The sequence below is a fragment of the Gracilinanus agilis genome, chromosome 1 (assembly GCF_016433145.1).
Source record: "Gracilinanus agilis isolate LMUSP501 chromosome 1, AgileGrace, whole genome shotgun sequence".
NCBI lineage: Eukaryota > Metazoa > Chordata > Mammalia > Didelphimorphia > Didelphidae > Gracilinanus > Gracilinanus agilis.
In genome coordinates, this window is record NC_058130.1 from 77582182 (window position 1) to 77603662 (window position 21481).

At 35.1% G+C, this 21481-nt stretch overlaps 1 protein-coding gene across 2 annotated transcripts in view; it reads left to right on the forward strand.

The window, feature by feature from the left end:
• The window catches only part of DDC (dopa decarboxylase), a 121634-nt gene that overhangs the window by 84363 nt on the left and 15790 nt on the right, over positions 1-21481 (forward strand). For both annotated transcript variants that reach the window (XM_044671546.1, XM_044671537.1), the window contains exons 11-14: positions 1338-1357; positions 3258-3356; positions 7993-8094; positions 17745-17966. In XM_044671546.1, the coding sequence (XP_044527481.1) occupies positions 1338-1357; positions 3258-3356; positions 7993-8094; positions 17745-17957 (434 nt within the window). In that variant the 3' untranslated portion in view covers positions 17958-17966. The remainder of the gene's footprint in view (positions 1-1337; positions 1358-3257; positions 3357-7992; positions 8095-17744; positions 17967-21481) is intronic.

Consider the following 21481-nt stretch of genomic DNA (forward strand, 5'->3'; position numbering starts at 1 on the left):
AAAAGATCTTAGTTAATTTACAATTACACCAACATTGTATTATCAAGGATCTATGACTTCATCAGCGTGAGAATTCACTCCATCAATGAAGTTAAAAACCTGTCTACAATTTAATAGCCAAGTCTTAGGGAGTAGACTGGGATTCACAGACATTAAATTATTTACCCATTGTCTTCAGGTGATAAGTGCCAGAAAAGAGTCTTCCTGATGCTGACTTCAGCACTCTCTCCATGATGCTCTGCTACTCCTCCTCTATTATAATCTGTCACTTAAGTATTTCATGTCTGCATATGTTGTTTCCCTAATTAGACTGTAAATGAAGTAGCTCTGCCCTAAAATCATAAAAGGCAGGGACTATGTTTTATATAGGCTTCCTTGGAATGTAGCCAAATTCTGTGCACATTGTAGGCATTCAGTATCTGATTAGTATAAATTGCAAACATTTCAGTGAAATATTTTGAGCACCCAAGTCTTGTATAGGTTTCTCTTGATTCTAATTAAAACATTAACCACAAGTAGCACTGTTATCAGGTGAGACTAATGTATACACCAACCCTACTTTTAAGGAATTTCCAATTTATTGGGTGAGATAAGATGGACAAAAATAAAATCTTTCATTTGGTTAATGATTCAGTTCATAGAGTCATGGTATTTAAGAGATTGAAATATAATCTGACAAATATTTGTTAACTTCCTACTTTATGAGAAGTAGAGTCTTAGTTACTGATGGAAGTATGCTATACAGTTCTGGTTCTTAAGGAGCAGAATAAAGAAGATGATATATAGATATAGATAGATATATAGAGTATAAAAATATGATGAGTGTCCAAAAGAGAGATGAATAAAGTTCTGGAGGATTAGAGAAGAAATAGAGAATTTCTTGCCGGGTATTTAGGAAAGTCTTTATGAATGGTATGGTCTTTGAACTAGCTATAAAGGGTGTTTCCTCCATGTAAAATGAAAAGTATTTGACTAAGGTCTTCTCCAATTCTAAGTTCACAACTTCAAGAGTTTATGATGGCAGGGACACTACGTGTGGAAATAGGAGGAGAGGAATTGGGGAGATCATTCTTGTCATGGAGAATGGCATGAACAAAGGCTCCTAAATGAGAAAATGCCAAACATGCTCAGAGAAGATAAATAGCCCAATTTGGCTTGAGAATATGTGGAAGGGAGTAGTGTGATAAAGCTGAAAAGCTCTGTTGTTGCCAAAGAGAAGTGGGGGTGTCGGGGGAGGGAGTAAAGGGAGGCCAGTCTATCAAGCTGGAAAATTCAGATTTTGAACTTTATTAACATAGTCAATGCCCATTAAACCTTTATTTAAAAAATTGTTTCAGGTCTCGTCACTGACTATCGGGTAAGTAAACTATTTGCCTATGATTTTTCTTCATTTTAAATTATACATCTCTTGTTGAAAGGAGTATCTATTGCTCTATATGTGTTCATGTACCGTCTTCTGTTACCTAGTAGCATTCTCAAGAATAATAAACACAAGACTAGAATTTCTATGTTAGTCCTTTTAAAAAGTTGGGCAATTCTTTAACAAGTAGTAGGCAGCTTTTTCTGCCTCAACTAACCCATTCTATTAGGTAAGACCACTAAAGGACAGCTTTGTTTTTCATGTTGGCATAAAAAAATCACTTCCAAATAAATAACTGAAGTTACAAAATGTCCAGGTAGCCACTCTGTTCACATATACAAATACATATGTCCTCTCACTCTTCCCCAGCTCCAGCTCCCCAAGAATAGTGAATATAAACAGTCTCAGTCATATAGTTCCTCAAAGTAACTACGATCTAAGAATGGTGGGATCCAGAAGAGTCAAGTCAGTGAATCCAAAGACAACTTCTGGGGAGCAGGTACTGTTCCCATTCTATTCCCAAGTAAGGGAAGAGAGTACGAAACTATGGATAACATGATGTATCTATTGGACTCTCCCTGGAAGTGTGTTTTTTGTATGGAGAAGGATGGGGCAAGATGGAGTCTACTGAATTATCTATTAAAATGTTTTTGTGGTAATCCAAACATAGAGGCACATGTGCCAAAATAACTAGAGAATAAAAGAAGAATGTGACAAGTGCCCAAAAGAGACACGGATAATGTTCTGGGAGGATTTAGAGGGGGAATAGAAAATTTCTTGTAGGGCATTGAGGAAAGTCTTTATGAATGGTATGGCCTTTGATCTACCTCTTATAATCCCATCTACTAGAGAGGTTGAGACTGGCAGACCTCTTGAGTTTGAGGGTTCTGAGCTATAATGGGCTAAGCCATCTGGGTATCTCCACCAAGTCAAGTGTCATTTGCCCACATGTCCACAGTGGTGAGCCCCTGGAAATGGGCAAAACAGACTATGTTGAAAATGAAACGTTAACAGAATGTTAAAACTCCTGAGCCAATCAGCACTTTCAGTGGTGTGTATGAGAGAGAGAGACCTAGTCTTTTGATAAGTGTGAATCACCATTTATATTTAATAAAGCCATTGTGCACTGTTCTCATCTCAAACATGAAATAAAAAGCTGTGTGTGACTCAAAGGAAAAAGAATTTTCAAATAATAGTTCTGTTCTTTTCCATTCACTGTACCTAGATACAGAATAATTTAAACTTCCTTTCATAGAGACATTTGTTGCTTCGTTTTACTTATCTAGAATGTGCTCTGAACCTAATTCTGCTTTGCAGACCTTCATTAGAAACTTTAGGACATTAAGAATACTACATACAAATATGCAAGGACAATAAACCTGAGCAGAGCAGACAGACAAAGTTGTCCCCTATTTCTCCAATGCTCATCTTCCAATTTCCCCTCTATCCCCTCAACACTACTCCAAAGGACCTACTTGCTTTTTTCCCTTTTGGCTTGAGGAAATCAGAAAAGGAAGAAGAAAGAAGTAGGTTTACTGTTTCATCTATAAGCATGCCATTCATATAACAAGATAAGAGAAGTCTTTCCATCATCCTTATTTAAAGTATAGAAAAACAGATAAGATATTTCTGGGCTTCCCAAGGCTATAATATGTATTCCCTATACTTTTTATGCTTTGACTCTTAGAAAGAACAGGGCCCTTATATCTGATTTATACTATTCTTAGAAGAACCTTGCAAATCAAGTTTGTTCTTTAAGAATCACTGTATTTGACAGAAAAGTGTAGGATGCTGACAAATTGCTTTCCAGGTTAGATTGCTGAACTGGTAAGTCATACAGGGAGAAATAACTCTTAACGAGACGTCTTTTAATGAGATGCTTTGTCCTCATTTTTAGCACTGGCAGATACCACTAGGTCGGAGGTTTCGCTCTCTGAAAATGTGGTTTGTGTTTCGGATGTATGGTGTGAAGGGACTACAAGCATACATCCGCAAGGTGATTTTATTTTGACTACTTTCATTGTCTAATTTGGGAAGAGGTGGCATGGGGAGATTTTTAGGAACAAAAGAAATAATTCTTTTTTTGTGTGTTTTTCAAATATTGAAATAAGCACACAAACTCCCAGGAAAGGCTCCAATTTTGTGTGATTCAAGATAGCCAGATTTCCATGGATTATTGCTTCAACATGGGTACAGTGTTGAGGAGCAGGAAGGCAGTAAATTAGGGCTTGAGTCAAAAGCCAGAGACCCTGAAATTCCCTTCCCCTTAATATGTATTATTGGCATCTTACAGGATATACCTTTTTTTTATACTTTTACATTGTATTTGCATAGTGGACAAATTATGAAGCACGACTAAACGTCTCATTTTTTATTGTTTGATTTAACCAATTAGGCTCCAAGCCTGAGTTATATGACCTTTAATTCAGAAGCAGAGTGGTGCTAGTTAAGAAGTTGTTAAAAAATGTGATTGTTGTATTGTCAATGTTCCTTTAAATATACTCCCAGTGAAGGAACATCTGATTAGTTCTAGAAAGATACATTAAAAAAAGAGTTCCTTAGGGTTCTTCTTCCTTCATAGTCTGTCTAATCTATGAGGAGATCCATATGTCAATAAGAACAGCCCAGAAAGAGTTATTAGTCATGTTTTTGCCAGAGCCTGTCTCACTTAATGAATTTATACAACATTAACAGAAAACAGGGTAGGTGGTAGGACAACTTATAAAGGCCAAGATGGTGAGCGATGCCTTTTCAACTTGAATTCATAGTCTACTATTCCACTCACTGATATTCCCTTCCTGTACAAAATGCATAGCTTCTAAAGACCATTGAGGCTTATTTTTATAGGATAATAATATACAACTTGCAAAAATGTATTAGAACAGATTTTATTCAATTGCTTTATTCATCTATTTATTTATTTATTTAAAGTTTTTATTTAAGCCAATCCCATGAGAAATCATGAATTTCATTTAAACATTTTTTTAAACCTTCCATCTTAGAATCAATAATGTGTATTGTTTCTAAAGCAGAAGAGTGGGAAGGGCTAGGCAATTGGGGTTAAGTGACTTGCCCAGGGTTACACAGCTAGGAAGTGTCTAAGGTCAGATTTGAACCTAAGAACTCCCATCTCTAGGCCTGACTCTCAATCTACTGAGCCACTCAGCTGCCCCTCTCATTTAATCATTTTAATATTTAAAAAAAATGCTATGATGGAACTCATGATAGTAATAGTTCATAGTACCTGACATATTTAAAAATAATTTGGGTTTATAAGTATTTTTTTTGGAACTAGATCTATGATTTCATTAATGTAAGAATCTCCCCAATGACACATGTTAAAACCAGTGGAAATGCACATCGGCTATGGGGGGGACCTTGGGGGGTTGAAGGGGAAAGTAAGAGCATGAATAATGTAACCATGTTAAAAAATAAAAATTATTAAATGAAAAAAAAGAATCTCCCATTGAGAAAAATGCCTCTACCAAAGCAGATGATAGAATCATCAGATCATTTTAGAGTTGGAAGGAAGCTTTGAGGTCAGGGGACACAACCCCAACTCATTTTATAGATGAGGAAACCAAGAGAAGTGAGGCGATTTGCCTAGGACCAGCCGGTTAATAAATATCTAAGGCAATCGAGGTCTTTCTGATGAGTCCAATGCTTTGTCCATTCCCCGGTGCTGCCTCTGATGAGCAAATCTTCTGCAACTTACAGCCTTACAGAGTTAGCTGGGCAACTAGGACATTAAGTGCCTTGTCCAGAGCGGCACAGCCAGGTTATGACAGAACCAGGTCTTTGTGGCTTTGAGGTCTGCTGCCCCTCAGGACAGTATCCTTATTTCTTTCTTCCCATTCCTTGAGGCCAGACACTTTTGCTTCTTTTTGTATCCCCAGAAATTCATGGACTGACTATTTAGCTCTAAATTTACAGTCTATAATAAAAATCTACACAACATGATATTGTAGCTATATAAGAAATACAACTATTATTATCATCTATTTGACAAACGAACAAAAAACAAGGCTTCATGTTAAGTGATTAACCCAACATCACAAGACTAGGAAATGGCAGAGCTGGGACTCAAATTCAAGCTTTCTGACTTCTAGGTCCAAGGATTTTTCCACTCTTGTAACACATTGTTGCTCAAATACTGACATACTTCCCTAACACGGTGGCAGAGTACCTGGAGGATGAATGGCAAATGGAGGGTCTGTTCCTTCAGGGATGCTGAAGGTTGGGATTGGTGCACCAATGCCCAGTCCCTAGGTGTGTTATTCTACTCAGAACATACAAAAAAGAAGGCTTGAGAACCACTCATCCATGAATCTTTTCCTTAAGTTAATAGGATATAAAACATAGATATGCATTCTATAAAAACATATACAAGTGTATAATGTTACATGTATACCCAAATACATATATAGACATACACATATAGAATGAAGTCCTATGTGGTAGAGAAAATCTCTTTGCCAGAAAGGACATATGCTGTTCTTAGTTTCCTTCCTTAATATTCTCTTCTACCAAATTACAGAGAGGAGGTAACATAGCACAATGCAGTAGAAAGAGAACACAATTTAGAAAACCCCAGTTTGAATCTCAACTCAGTATCCAATTACCTTTGTGACTTTAAGTAAGTCACTTAACTTCTTGAGTCATAGTTTCTTCACTTAGTGGTGAGAATAGATGGTCTTTAAGGATCTTTCTGACTCTAAAGTTATGGTTTAAAATAAAATAAAATAATTATACAATAAAAAATGAAATGATTGTAGAATAAAATATTACAAAATTTTAAAAATCTATAATATATTTTATGTGGGTCTCTGATCTTGTAAATGTTTAGATGATTAGGGCCAGCAAATTTGAAAAGAGGCATAGGCATTAGATTTAAAGCAGGATAACATTTGTTAAATTCATAATGATCTATTCTCAAAATAAAAAAAAATCTTTAATTTATCCATATTTACTCATTTCTGAATGAAAACCACATATAGGTTGTCTCATTTCAATTAGACAGTTAGTCTATATGGAGCCACACTAATCATGGAGAAAATTAGTCTTTCTGATAAGCTTCCAATTCCATAATTATTTCAGTCCTAATAAGCCCCACATTTTCTCTCCTGTCAACATATTTTTTAGAATATTCCTATTTAATGGAATAGTAAAAATGATTGTCAGAAATTTTAGAAATTAGAACGAACAAACTTGAAACTATGATTTGTTGCCCAGACTTGCTGACCCATTATTGTGTTTAAGTCAACAGTTTTTTTTTTTTTTCACAGCCCTTTTCTTTCCAAGTGTTCTTTAGGTCATAGCATTGACCTCATTTTAGATTTTGTGCATGCTGTCCTTAAATTCAGTGCACATAGACCAACTGTGTACTCTTTAGGGAAGGGTAGCATGAGTAGAGTGAGAAAGCTTAGAAGAATGGGGGCAATAGAAGAAGAGTTTGAAAAGAACATGGAGAGATAATAGAGGGAAGGGAAGTGGTTCTAGGAAAGGAAGTGGACCTCAAGCTCAACCAACTCCCCTTAGTATTTCACTTTGAATCATTATATATGTGTGTTTATTTTTGTAAAATATAATATTATGAATATAATTGAATCATTATACAGATATATTTATAAACACATATTCATTAACCTGTGTTCCAGTCTTGATTCACACAAGGAAAAGGTTGCGGAAGCAGAAAAAATGAAACAGTGTATCTGGCAAATATTCCATGATCAAATCTATCAGTTGCAAATCATTTGGTGCCCTCTAGTGATATGACTGGCAACTGCTTGATATTAAAAACAAAACTTCTTCAGTACTCAGAGAATCATAGATTTAGAGGCGAGAGGAATCAGAGAGGTCTAGAAGTCATCAAGTACCACCCCATCTTTTACCAATGAGGGCAACTGAGACCAAGAAGTTATCTTCCTGCCAACCAAACTACATATTCAGATCACAGAATCATAGATTTCACTAATGGAATCTTTTCAAAGTATAGATAAGGAAACTGAGGTGTAAAGTTGTGGAGAATTATACAAATTATTCTTTGATTGTTGCCATACCTAAATAACTACAACATGGAAAGTCCAAACAGTTTTTTAAATAAACAATAAATAATTTTCATAAGATTTTGAGTTTTATAAAATATCTAATTGTTGAAGGTGGTTTTTACTGGAATCATGCCCACTTAAGAATGTATACCATTAGTTAATACACAATTCCCAGAATTACCTTGGGGAGAATTACTTTTAGGGTTGTGCCTAATTGTTTTACATGTTTCATTGCTATGCATATTCTGAAATTATTTACACTTAAAAAATGGAAAAACAATAGTCACATTAACAGGATTCATGGTTTAGAATTGTTTCTGAAGACCATTCGTTGGGGATGATATAGTGGGGACTTTTTTCAGATGTAAGTTGGGCTACATGGTCTCCAAGGTTCCTTCCAACTCGGATATTCTGTGATTTTAATAACTAATAGTGAAAGATTCTTTCCTTATTTGTAAGAATAACTAGTTCTTTGGATAAAGTAAATTGCAAAATCAGCAGTGTATTAGAACTTAAGGAGTAATGAATACTTGTAGGTTATGTTAGAATTCAGAATTCAATTCAGTAATCTTTTTCTCTTTCAAGCATGTAAAACTCTCACACGAGTTTGAATCTTTGGTGCGCCAGGATTCCCGATTTGAGATCTGTGCCGAAGTTGTCCTGGGGCTGGTGTGCTTCCGAATAAAGGTAAATTTAAATCATTTTTTTAAACTTTAAAACTTTTTTTCCTTTTCTTTTTTGGACATGATAAAAGAAATAAGGCACAAGAACAAATAAAGCAGAAATCTTTTTTAGATATTTTTAGATGACTTTAATTTTAGTAAGTCAGGCCTTTGAGAGTAAGTGAAATCAAGAAATTGCTCTTTTAGGATTACTCTAAATATTAGTATGAGATAAGTAATCCGTCCTTTGATATTTGGGGTTTAACCTAACCTATGGTGCAAGAATATGTTGATAAATGTTTAATAACCAGTTTAATAACCAACACACTTTTAAGTTTAATCTGCATTATTAACATTTTCCCCATCACTTTCTCAAGTCTAGGCAATTAAAAAAATAAGTCCATATTTGTAGTATTTGATGATTTCCAGGATGTAAATGCTCATACTGAAATTTTAACAATTGGCTTTCCCCAGCCACTTTGATTTGGCTTTATCAAATTCCTGCTATAGTTTCTCTAGTGCACTAAATAATATCTTTAGAGCCCAAAGAAATGAACTTTTGACTTTTCTCCACTAGTATGTATATTAAATCTTAGGCTCAGTACAAAGAGTTCTCCCTGGAATTTTCACATTTGGATTTCTTCCCATGCTCTCAGGTCTCAGATATCACCAACCAACAACAAAATGCTGCCTAAAATTAGGATGGATATTCTTTATGTTCTAGATGAGACTAGAAACTCCTTCTGCCTAATAATGCATTGCTTCCCTAGTGCCCAACCAAGTTCCCATCACAGAGTAGACACCATAGTAAATATTGGCAGTAATGTTTCAATCTTATACTTTCAGGTGGGCCAAGGGCAATCTTCTTTCAACTCAATTCAATTCCCCAAACTTTTATTAAGCACTACAATGTTTAAGGTACTGGGGATACAAAAATAAGAAAAGACTCAGTTATGGACTTCATGGAGCAGAAGAGCATTTATAAGACTCTCAACCATCAGAATTCAATTGTTTCTTTTAAAATCATTTTATACTTTTATTTATAATTTAGAATAATTTTAATTTAATCTTTTTTCAACTGCTTGACACAGATATACTATATAAGGTCTTTGTTAGCCCCTTAATTCAAATATTAGAATAATTTAAATTTACTTGTTTCTTTTTTAATCAGACTGCAAGACCTAGCTGTAGTATATAAGATCTTTGATAGCTATTTAAATTCAAATATTAGAATTCTTTATTATAGTACTGCTATTTGATCTGGCTTGTGTGGCTTGTTTAAAGTTCTTTTCCAGAACCCAAAATATTATTTGTCTTGCCAGAGTCATAATTAGAACTTTTTCCCCCTCCCAAACTGTCTCACAAACTTCTCCTGGGACAAATGACAGAAGGCTTGCTCTCAGTTAGGAGGGGGGCAATCCATCACAGGATTCAGTTGTGGGGGGGGGGGGGGAACAGAGGCTCTGGGGCACCATGCTAGTGTGAGGTTGCTTCTGGGGAGATCTCTGAATAGAGTGCAGAGAAAGAAGCATCATGGGGCAGATGTTAGTTCTCCTAGCAAATGATCTGGTATCTTTTCAATTTAACTACTTATTCTTCTTAGGTGTTCAATGCTATTATTTATGTGCTATTATAGGAATGCAACTCCTGACAGCATTCTCTAAAACTGATACCCTCTAAATTTAACACCTGAAGGCAAAGCTCCATTTAACTCTGCACTAGTTAGGATTATGTTCGTTGGGACTCATTTTCTCTTTATCACTCTGACAACCACTTTTAGTAAAAACAACACATGAATTATCCATTGCAGTAGAGGGGTTTTAGGCCACCAATGTAATTTTCAACTTGCTTTAACTGATGTCATCAGTCAAAAATGTCAGGTCAGCCAAAATCATTTTTTGGGTTAATGGCTCAAATACTAAAGAGAAGTCTTAGGACTCTGTTCTGTGAATATTTTCTTTAAGAAAAGAATCAGGAGGCATTAGATATAATGAAGGGCTAAATAATACCATATCAAATTAAATTAACCATTTTTTTTGCAAGAAAAGACTTTATCAATGTGGGAATCATTTTTAAATCAACTGACATTGTCTAGTCAGAACTTTTACTTGTTTAAGCAAAGATCAAAATCAATATTAAATTAGAAGAAATAATAATCAGAAGATACATCATTAAATTAAAACGGTTCAAAATGGAAATACTCAAATAAGCTGGTGCTCTTCCCTCAAAAGTGAAGTTAATAAAAGAATCCTGACCAAGACTACTATCCTGTACCAAGGAAATTAAACCAATGTAAACCTGTGACAACAAGGAACAGATCCAGATCATCCTAACATGGGGGTTCTTAGTTGCTTTTGTGTCATTGACCTTTCTGACAGTGTGGTGAGGTCTTTGGACTCCTTCTCCGAATGGTATTTTTAAAAGTATAAAATAAAATGCGTAGGGCAACAAAGGAAAACAAGTATATTGAAATATAGTTACCAAAATAACAATAAATTATAAAATATTTATATATTATGTACATGTACATATACATACATACATAATAAACAAGTTCATAGATCACAGATTAATAATTCCAGTGACCTAAGAGCATTTAAGGACAAAACTGTGAATGGGAGAAATCTGTAGAAATTTCTTCCCAAAAAGTGAGGATACTACATTTGGATTTTAACACCATAATTCTCAAAGAACTATTTAGGAAAATAGAAATGGCACAAAAAAAAATAAAGATGGAAAGAAAAGCTAGACTGGAACAAGCAAACATTAAGGAGCTTCATGCTGAGGGTGACACAATTTTGATGGCATTGTGAGATGAATTCACAAATTATTTGATAAAGGGGACAATACTAAAGGCATGGAAAATGTTGGCCTGGAGTCAGGGAGACCAGAGTTCAAATCTAACCTCAGACACTTACTAGCTGTGTGTCCCTGGGCAACTCACTTAACCCTGGTTGCTTTAGTTTCCTGATCTGTAAAAGGAGTCAGACAAGTAAATGGCAAACCACTTCATGATCTTCTCCAAGAAAACTACAAATGGGGTCATGAAGAGTTGGACGTGACTAAACAACTGAATAAGGACAATGAAATGGCTACTTTGTCATTTCTTCAAGAATCTTTATAAGGTTTTTAGATCTAGATTGAGGACATTCTTGATGAAGATGTGAGAAGGGAACAAATAGGCTTTCATAAATATTACCCTATAGCTGATTACATGTTTATATTCGTACAATTAACTGAATGGCAGAGATAATACAAGATCTTAGTATGGTAACTGTTTCATTATATGTGAGCATTTAGTTCAGTAAAACAAAATGTTTTTCATGCCCGGGTTAAAATCATATGAAGTTCCTGAGAAGGATACCAGAGAGATAGTCTGATTATTTATATCGAGGAATATATGAAACAATAAGACACATTCTTAGCAAAAGCAACCTAGAAGGAGGTGTAACCAGCACAGAATCTGGGTGGAAGGATTCCCTACAGATGGTGAGGTCCTCCAGATACTCCTGTTTGCAAATGACATCCATAATAATTGCATCAAACCCCATATAACCACTCAAAATATTTTAGGCTATTCATATTTCAACTACTCATATAGAAAGAAACCCAATTATGTAAAAATGCCTTATTATCCAGATTATGGTGTACACTTGGATATCCCACTTCTTGGCACCAGAAAGAATCAGGGCTAGATTATCTTAAAGACATTTTAGAGTGCATTTCATAAAGCTAATTTCTCTCTAAATCAGATACCTATTGATATTCTCCCAGTGATACTAGATGGCTACGAATTATAGGCTGCCACAGTTTCTGAAGAATAAATGGTAAGAGTCAATTCTAATAGTAATGGAAAGATGCCTGGCAGGCATAAATTGGATGCACCATATTAACAACAAAAAATTATGAACCAGAAATAGAGTAGAGCGTGGCATAAGAGTGATGTATATCTGGAAAAGGAAGGAGCCAGTTTAAGTCATCAAAGTGAGGGATAACTTGTGGAGAGCCTTTGACACCCTCCACATAATAGGAAGAGATCTAGAGGAAGATCCCTCTCCCCATGCTGGGTGGGCCTCCTATAGGAGAGACATCTTGGGCAACACTGACATGAAATACACAGGCTCAGAAGAAATGGCTTCTTACAATCTCCACCACTGGAGGAAGCATCCACAGATGAGCTCACAGATCTATTGACATATGAAAGAAGATGCACTGAGTTGCAGGATGCCCAGTTGAAAGGTACCTTCCAGATTATTTAATTTTATGGATAAGGAACTGAGATTTAGAACAATCAAGTGACATTACCTAGGTCTCCTGGATAATAAATAACAGAGCAAGAATTTGAACCCAGTTCCCTTAATTTTTTCAGCACTACTCCTATGACCCATTGCTCATGACCCAATAAATGATTCATTCAAGACCGTTAACCAGATGTTCATTAATCCGCAGTCTGAGGTCTAGTACGTGTGCACTCAGAGGGAGGAAAATTGCTTTAAATGGGTTCAGAGCATTGGGATGTCGTTCCTTCCAGACTATGTTCATCTGATACGGTCCCTCAAAGGGCTCTTAGAAATGAGCTTTTATAGTGAAGCTTTTCTAAAGCCTTTTAAAACCATTCCCAGTTGTTTCAGTAACAGTGAATGTTAACAGACATTTCTTTCCAAGCTCTTTAGTTGCCTAAGTGACTTTGGTTACTTATTTATTTATCTTTTGGCTGTTTATTGAGGAGTCAAACTGCATGTCTGATAATGAGAGCTATAGTAGAGCCTCCTCAGAGCCCAAGAAGGAAGGAAGTTTCTTTTGTGTTGGTTCTTTCATTAGAGAGAGGATCTCCTGCTGTGGGAACAGAGGCAGCATATATTGTCGTGTATGGAGCTCTTGGAAAAGGTCTTTGGAACAGAGCTGCGTTTGTTTAAACATGCAGCCCCTGACAATGGGAACTTTGACAAGTCTGCTGAAAGGTTGGGAGAGGTACAGGGCCAAAAGGACCCCCAAAGTAACACTATTTTCAGGGCATAGCCTCTTCTATAGAACAGGTGGGCATTCATTCATAGCTTGTTCTAATGGGGTCTACCAGCTGTGGGGAATGCAGGCATTCTATCATGAACATTCATCATAGAAAGCGGATGGACTTATTTATTTTCTTTACTCATTTAGGAATGATTTAAGTTTTCCTATCTCATTTCAATCGGGGGTAGTATTGTTTTTTCTAATTTAAAATTTTTTAAAATTATGAACTTGATCATCAACAATGAAGCATTTCTCCATGCAATTAACAAAAAAAGGGCTGTATATGAACCTGGGAATTTCTATTGCATAACAATTTTAAAATGTGTGTTAAATTTAATCAGATAGTAACAAAATTATCCAGTTTGCGTAGCCTCCTGAATTTCTTTTTGTTTAGTGTATTTAAAAATGTTTTAGTAATTCTCTCTCTCTCTCTCTCTCTCTCTGTGTTTCTGTCGCTTTAACTTTTATCAGTGCCCACCAGCTCAGATCTCCTTAGAACTAGCTGATCTTGTAACACCTAAAATGTTAGTTGCAATATTTGAAAATGTATGTCTCATTTTATAACTGTAGGCCATCATTTCTTGGCGAAGAGGAAGAAAGCATGATTCATCATCAATGTCTTCTGAAATAATATTTAATAACTATGTTTATAGCTCTAAAGTCTTTCAAAGTAGTTTTTCAGGAATAGCATACAAACCTTAATTCCTACGCGCCTGTGGTCTGGTGGTTGAGAATAAAATCATCTAATGTAGCTGAATACTTTTCTCAGGGATCTGACATGAGGCAAACTTGCACAAAACTATACAGTATTATTTGGTTCAAAAACATTCTTCCTCCACTCCACCTGAACATACTCCTTTATTATTTATCTCTCTGGTATAGATGAAACAAAATGCAAAACTGATGCATTAACATCTAATCAAGATCTTTACATTTTGCAGGAACAATTCTCTCCCTGAAGGAAATATTTTAACATTTTAAATTAATTTTTAATTATCATACAAAACATATTTCCATATTATTCATTTTGAAGCAAATAATCTTATAAAACCACCCCCCCAAACATATACCCAAATAAACAAGTGATAAATCACATGAGGAAATATTTTTTTTTTAATTTGGTAAACAAAATGAGCAACAGTTGAAAAACTTTTGGAGCCAATTATTCTTTGAACATTTGGTCAGTCAAAAGGTTTTAAAGAGATTAAACAATGATAGATAAAGCAATCAATTACTTTTTACTTCCTCCTTGTAAAACACAGTGTTACCACTCTCTACTTCACCCTTTCTCTTCTACCTGAATCTGTGAGCTATTTTTTGGCCTATAATCTTTTACTAGGGCTTAATTTAATCCGTTAATATGTTTTAAAAACCTACTATGTGGAATACACTGCACTAAATGGCTGCAGATGCAGAGATGAAACTAGACATTATCTGTCCATAAGGAGTTAACAATCTGGTAGATTCAGAATGTCCTGGTAAATATTTCACAGCCAGATCTCTGAGGGGAAGGGTCAGGAACATATATAGCATACACTTTTAATTTCAATCTGAATTATTGACATTTTTTCTTTCATATTCTCAAGTCTAGACAATAAAAAATAATAAATCTAGCCTTTATATGTAACATTTGCTGATTTCCAAGTTGTAAATGCTCCCACTGAAAATTTAACAATTAGGGGCAGCTAGGTAGTACAGTGGAATCAGAGGATCTGGATTCAAATGTGACCTCAGATACTTCCTAGCTGTGTGACCCTGGGCAAGTCACTTAACCCAAATTGCCTAGTCTTTATTGCTCTTCTACCTTGGAACGAATACTTAATATCTATTCTAAGACAGAAGGTAAAATTGTCTTTAAGAAAACATTAGCTTCCATGAGCTTGTACAACCTGGATGTAGCACACCCTTAGAATGTGGAAAAGTAGTTTGAATAAGATAGTTATGTATAATTATAATCTGAATTAAAATATGAGCACATCACCAAAGTCTTGTAGGTCTTCTTCCTTGGCTCATATGCAGTCCTTACTTATTTCTACCTGTCAGTATTCTCTTCATTCAAGAGGCAACTCAGATCACCTTTGTTCCATAAGCCCCTTCCTTATTTTCCCCACCGAATCTGATCTCCCTTTCCTCAAATTCTCATTTGAACCATCATCAGAAGACTAAAATGAACAATTTTACCAAAAGTTATGATTGGAATTGTTCTTAGAATCACCTATTACCAAGTGTACAGAGGTAAACCAAAACACAGACTAGTTTACGAGATAATTAACAATATGACAATAACAATAATATCTGAGATTTATATAGCTAAGGTTTGAAAAATACTTTCAATTACATTCTCTCACATGAACCTTTATTATTTTTCCTTAATAATTCTGAAGTTTCAACTATTTGTATTTGGGCCACAATGAAAATATTTCTTATAATTAAGAAAAAAAGAAAGTTAAGAAATCAATGGTTTTGAAGAGTACACTATGAATTGCCCCAAAATATAAATGGTGATGCTTACACTAAAGGAAAAATTATGAACTATGAGTTCTACATGACTGCGAGTGAGATTGCTCATTCTAAATAGCTAATAGTAATAACTAAAAAATCAAGTCAATGACATAAAAATGAAGAGCAGTAGATTAAGTTAAAAGATACACATTTAATAAAGTCTATTTTTTCATTTTTAAAAAGTCTTATCCTTTGTATTCTTTAATTCTCAGCCCTTACAAAGATAATAGTTTTACAAATTTTATTTTTTCATTTATGTTTTGGGTCAAAGGGCTAAACATACATGAACCTTACCTGAACCATTCAAGGATCATCTTTTGGGACTCTAAGGAAATCCCAAGATGTCTATTGTTAATGGTAAGATGTAATGTCTTAATGTCATGATATGAAAGAATAGTCAGCTAACCCAGAAGTACTCAAATCAAGGAAAATCTTTCCCAAGGTTTTATCTGTCTCGGTAACCTTATCAGTTCTCATGAGTTAAACTACCATTTTTATGTTAATCATACACATGTCACCTCAGATATAAATTTATGTGTACATATATAATATACATACATGCAGATTAGATAGATGGATGGATGAATAAATAGATAGATAGATAGATAGATAGATAGATAGATAGATAGATAGATAGATAGATAGATAGATAGATAGATAGATAGATAATGCCCAGCCCCAGTTTCTCCCTACAACTTTAGTTCCAGCTTCACCAGTTATCTATAGGACATTTCAAACTAGAAATAGCTCACATTTAATATGTCCAAAAATGAACTTATTGTCCTTTACTCCAAACTCTCCCCTCTTCCAAACCTCCCTATTTCTGTCACAGGAACAAGCATTCTTCCAGTCTTCCCAGTTCATAGGCTCCCAGTCTTACCTTTGATTATTCATTTTCTCTCATCTCACATATAGTTGCAAAATCTTGCCATCTCAATCTCTACATCTTTCCTATCTGTCTCCTTCTCTAAACTAACATATTTACCACCCCAGTTCAGGCCCCCATCTTCTTTCTTAGATTAACACAACAACTTCTTAGAGTCTCTGCCTCAAGTCTCTTCCCCACTCCAGTCTGACCTCTACTTTGCTGTCAAATTCCTTATGCATGGATCTGACCTTGTCATTTCCCAACTCAATCAACCTCAGTGTCTTTCTATTGCCTGTAGGATGAAATATAAACTCTTCTATTTATTTTTGAAGTCTAGTCATAACATGCTCCAATGAATCTTTCCAACCTCATTGTATTTTCTCCCCCACTGCACTCTATGGTCTACTCTAGCCCAATGATGGGCAAACTATGGCCTGAGGGCCAGATGCGACCCCCTGAAATGTTCTATCTGGCCCCACGATATTACTCCTAATCTGACAAATACAATGAGTAGGATACAATACAATGAAACTTTGAAAGAATGGCCTAAGAAACAGACTGACAGATGACATTTCCTTTCCTTTGGCCCCCCTCTTTAAAAAGTTTGCCCATCACTCTTCTCTCTTTTTTTTAAAACATTTATTAATATTCATTTTTAACATGGGTACATGATTCATGCTCCTCCTTTCCCCTTCAACCCCCCCCCGCACCCCCCCACCCATGGCCGATGCGCATTTCCACTAGTTTTGTCATGTGTCCTTGATCAAGACCAATTTCCAAATTGTTGGTAGTTGCATTGGTGTGGTAGTTTCGAGTTCTTCTCTCTTTTACTCAAGTACGACCCTCCATTTCCATTCTATATGCTTTTGCACTGCCTGTCCCACATACCAGGAATACATTTCCTACCCACCTATACCTCACATCATCCCACTTTTCCTTTAAGATCCCACTCGAGCAACATTTTACATGAAGCCTACCCCGATTCTTCAACTGGTAGTGCCCTCCCTCCCAAACTGCCTTGTATTTAACTCCTTTGTCTTTAAGAACTTTATGCTCTATTTCCTCATATATGCATTTGTCTCTCCTATTAGATAAAATTCCTTACATGCAAGGATAATTTCATTTTTTGGAACTTGTATTCTCCAGTGCCTAGCATTTACAAAAGCTTAATTTCTTGTTGACTGGTTAATAGATAAGCAATAACTAATGGAGGCCCCTTCCCCTCAAAATCTAGAGCTGACAAATTCTGAAGTACTAAGGCAACAAGGTATGACTCACCTTTTTAATTCTTCCAGGGGTCTAACGAGCTGAATGAAACACTTCTTGAAAGAATAAACAAAACCAAAAAAATCCACTTGGTCCCATGTCACCTCCAAGATAAGTTTGTGCTACGCTTTGCTATCTGTTCTCGCACAGTGGAGTCCATCCACATTCAGGAGGCTTGGCAACATATTACAGAGCTGGCAGCTGAGCTGCTAAAAGAAGGAAAAGAGCAGAAAATGAACTAGTAATTTCAGGTAAGAGTTTTATTAATGTTTTATACCATTGGCTTGTGTTCTGGCAAGAAACCCAACTGGGTGGCAGGCAACATGGTGTTTTAGCCCCAGCTATGGTACTAGAAATCTCTAAAGTGTCTCCTGATCCCCAAATTCTGGTCATGAAGTTTAACCAGTATTGAGTATAGAATCAGAGGATATGAGTTAAAGTCCTAATTCTGCCACTAATTCTGCCTTTGTGACTTTGGACAAATCATTTAAACTCTTGGAGTCTTACAAAGGGGTTCAACTAGATTACCATGAAGGTCTCTTTCATTTTTAATCTTATGATGATTTAGGTCAGAATGAGAGTAGGAGAATGGTGGCAAAGCAAAAGCATGATGACTGTTTTCATGGAGGCAGCTAGATGGTACAGTGATTGGACTTGAACTTGGAGTCAGGTAGACCCGAGTTCAAATCCAGCCTTGGAAACTTATGGTTTAGCTCTTTAATCCTGGGGAAGAAACTTAAACCTCTATCTGCTCAGTTTCCTCATTTGTAAATTGGGGATAACAAATGTACTTCCAAGGTTGTTTTGAGGATAAAATGTCATAGGGTTGGTAAAACAATTAGCAGAATTTAAAGCATTATGTAATGCTTTAATGTAGTTTTTTTGTTTTGTTTTGTTTTGTTTTAAACCCTTAACTTCTGTGTATTGACTTATAGGTGGAAGATTGGTAAGGGTAGGCAATGGGGGTCAAGTGACTTGCCCAGGGTCACACAGCTGGGAAGTGTCTGAGGCCAGATTTGAACCTAGGACCTCCCGTCTCTAGGCCTGACTCTCAATCCACTGAGCTACCCAGCTGCCCCACTGTAGTTTTTTTTTTTTTTTAAGATCCAGAAGATAGTTATCTAAAAGTTAGTCAGCGATGATTAGCACAATGAGCGTGGAGGATATTCAACATAGATAATACAGTACCAAAACCCTCTTTTGGAGGGAGAGGAAAAGGCTATAATGCTGCTGCAGAAAACCCCAATATAATTTCCTTTTAGAAATTGTTATGGCAAGGCACAATGGCATCTACTGTAATCCTTGCTCCAAGGTGGCTGAGGTTGGTGGATTGCTTTAGCTCAGGAGTTCTGAGCTAAAGTGTGCTAAACCTATTGATGTCTGATTAGTCTGGAACCAATTTGGTGGGCCCTTGGGAGCAGTGGATCAACAGTCTGCCTTAGGAGGGGTGAACTGGTCTAGGTCAGAAATGGAGTAGGTCAAAGCTCTTGTGATGACAAATAGTGGGCCATGAATGGCTAGTACACATTTATCTTGAATGTCATAGGGGAGACCTAGTGATTAAGAAAAATTATTGTGGTACTTTAAGCAGGATGGTAAAGGCTTGTTCCTTTCCCTTTTCTCTATGATACTTTAAGTAGGACTATAACATAAATTTCATTCAAAAAAGCAATATTAGCTACAAGAACTCAAAAGATTTTCTGAGTAGTTGTGATAATATTAGATTCTGACTATTCTAAGAGTTAAAACCAAAGAGTTCCTACTTTGAGGAATTCTTTCAAGATGATCTGGCCTCTGTTGGTTTCTTTTAAAATAAATTTTATTTTTAAAAACAAGAAAGTAAAACTTAGAAAAGTTATACTTTTTGGATGGAAAAACCTTTGAAATGGACTGGTGGTGGTTTATTAAAAGAGGAAAAAAAGAGAATAATCTATATTTTGAAGTTCTGTTATATCACTTCACTTTCACAACAGCTCCACACCTCTGAAATTATGAAGTGATGATCAAACCCCACCTGTGTGACTGTCTGAACCCAGTCAATTCTTAAAAATAGGTTTAATGTCTTATGGCTAGAGAAACCTAATAAGGACATGTATAATTTTTACTTTTCAAAATACTCAATTATATGTAGAGAATAGGAATAAGGATATGGCCCTGATGGAGTTGTTAAAATAAACATGGAATTTGAAAAAAACTCATAGCTGGTTATCTTAGTGACCAGGGTAGTTCTATATATATATTAACCAGCTTAATTACTTAAGGAGAATTATTTTATCTGATATTGACCATTCATCATGTAAATATATATTCTTGCCTTCTACAGTAAGGAAGTTAACTTTTTACAGCTGAGTGTCATTTTTATCTTTATATCCCCAGAATCTGACTATACTTTGTACAAAGCAGGCATTTTAGAAATATTTGTTTAATTGAATAACCAGATTTATCTTAACAATGAATAAAATTTATATGTGTTTAGATCAGATAAACTTAAGAATTTTAAAAAACTTATCAAGAATGCATTCAGGTGTTTCCATTTTTTTCTGAATTGCTTTTTTTCTCTCAATTTATTCCTTCACAAAGGATAGAATTAGTGAGGAAGCATGTATTGAGGGAAAGGGGATATGAAAGGATTATAATTTACATTTATTCATAAACAGTTTTGTGCAAAGTCATGGTTTTGCTGATTTCTTATATTTATATTTTCTATAACATTGGTAATTCCATGTGCCTTTTGCCTTCAATGAATAAGCAAATACTGAAAATAATCTTAACTTCCTCAATAAGGACATGTAATAAACACAGAATGACAAGTAAATCTTTCATACAGGCTCAAATTGGCACTACTTTAATATTGGGGAAACAAGCATTTATTAAGTTCCTGATATGTGCTAGGGATTGTGCTAAGCTCTTTACAAATATTTGATCCTCACAAAAACTCTGAGAGGTAAGTCCTATTGTATTCCACATTTTACAAATAAGGAAACTGAGGCAAAAGAGAGTAAGGTAAGTGACTCATCTAGGGTGACATGGCTAGAAAGTATCTGAAGCCAGATTTAGATTTTAGTCTTCCTGACTCCTGGTCAGAGCTTTATCCACTGAAACACCTAGCTGTCTCCAATTTGCTATGTAATAGTTAGTTTTTTATATCTATAGTCTTTTCGTAAAGATTATGAGTCATTAATATCATTTAATTTATTAAATTTAACTTAAAATTGAATTTTTCATTATAAAATATAACTATATTTTACGTAAATAATATTTAAACAATTAATTTAATACTTTAATAAAGTTATTAGTAAGCTAAAATTCTAATAAATTTAAAATTAGTTAAAATTAAACTTTTAAAGTTAAATATTAATTAAATTAGATAATTAATAAAATAGATAATATAATTAAATTTAAATAAAAGAGGAAAATATATACTTACACAGAAGAATATCCTGAGTTTATCTCTGCTTCCCCTTTAACACTCTCCTATTATTCCATTTGTATTCCAATCTTTCATACTAGAAAACCTTAATCTGGGGTTCATGGAGAGATTGTTGAACTTAGACTGGAATATGACTTCATTTTCTTTTCACCAACTTTAAACTGAAATGTAGCATTTGCTTTAATCTAAAAAAAAAATCAATCAATAAACATTTATAAAGCATTGACTATATGCCTGGCACTATGNAGATAATATAATTAGATTTAAATAAAAGAGGAAAATATATACTTACACAGAAGAATATCCTGAGTTTATCTCTGCTTCCCCTTTAACACT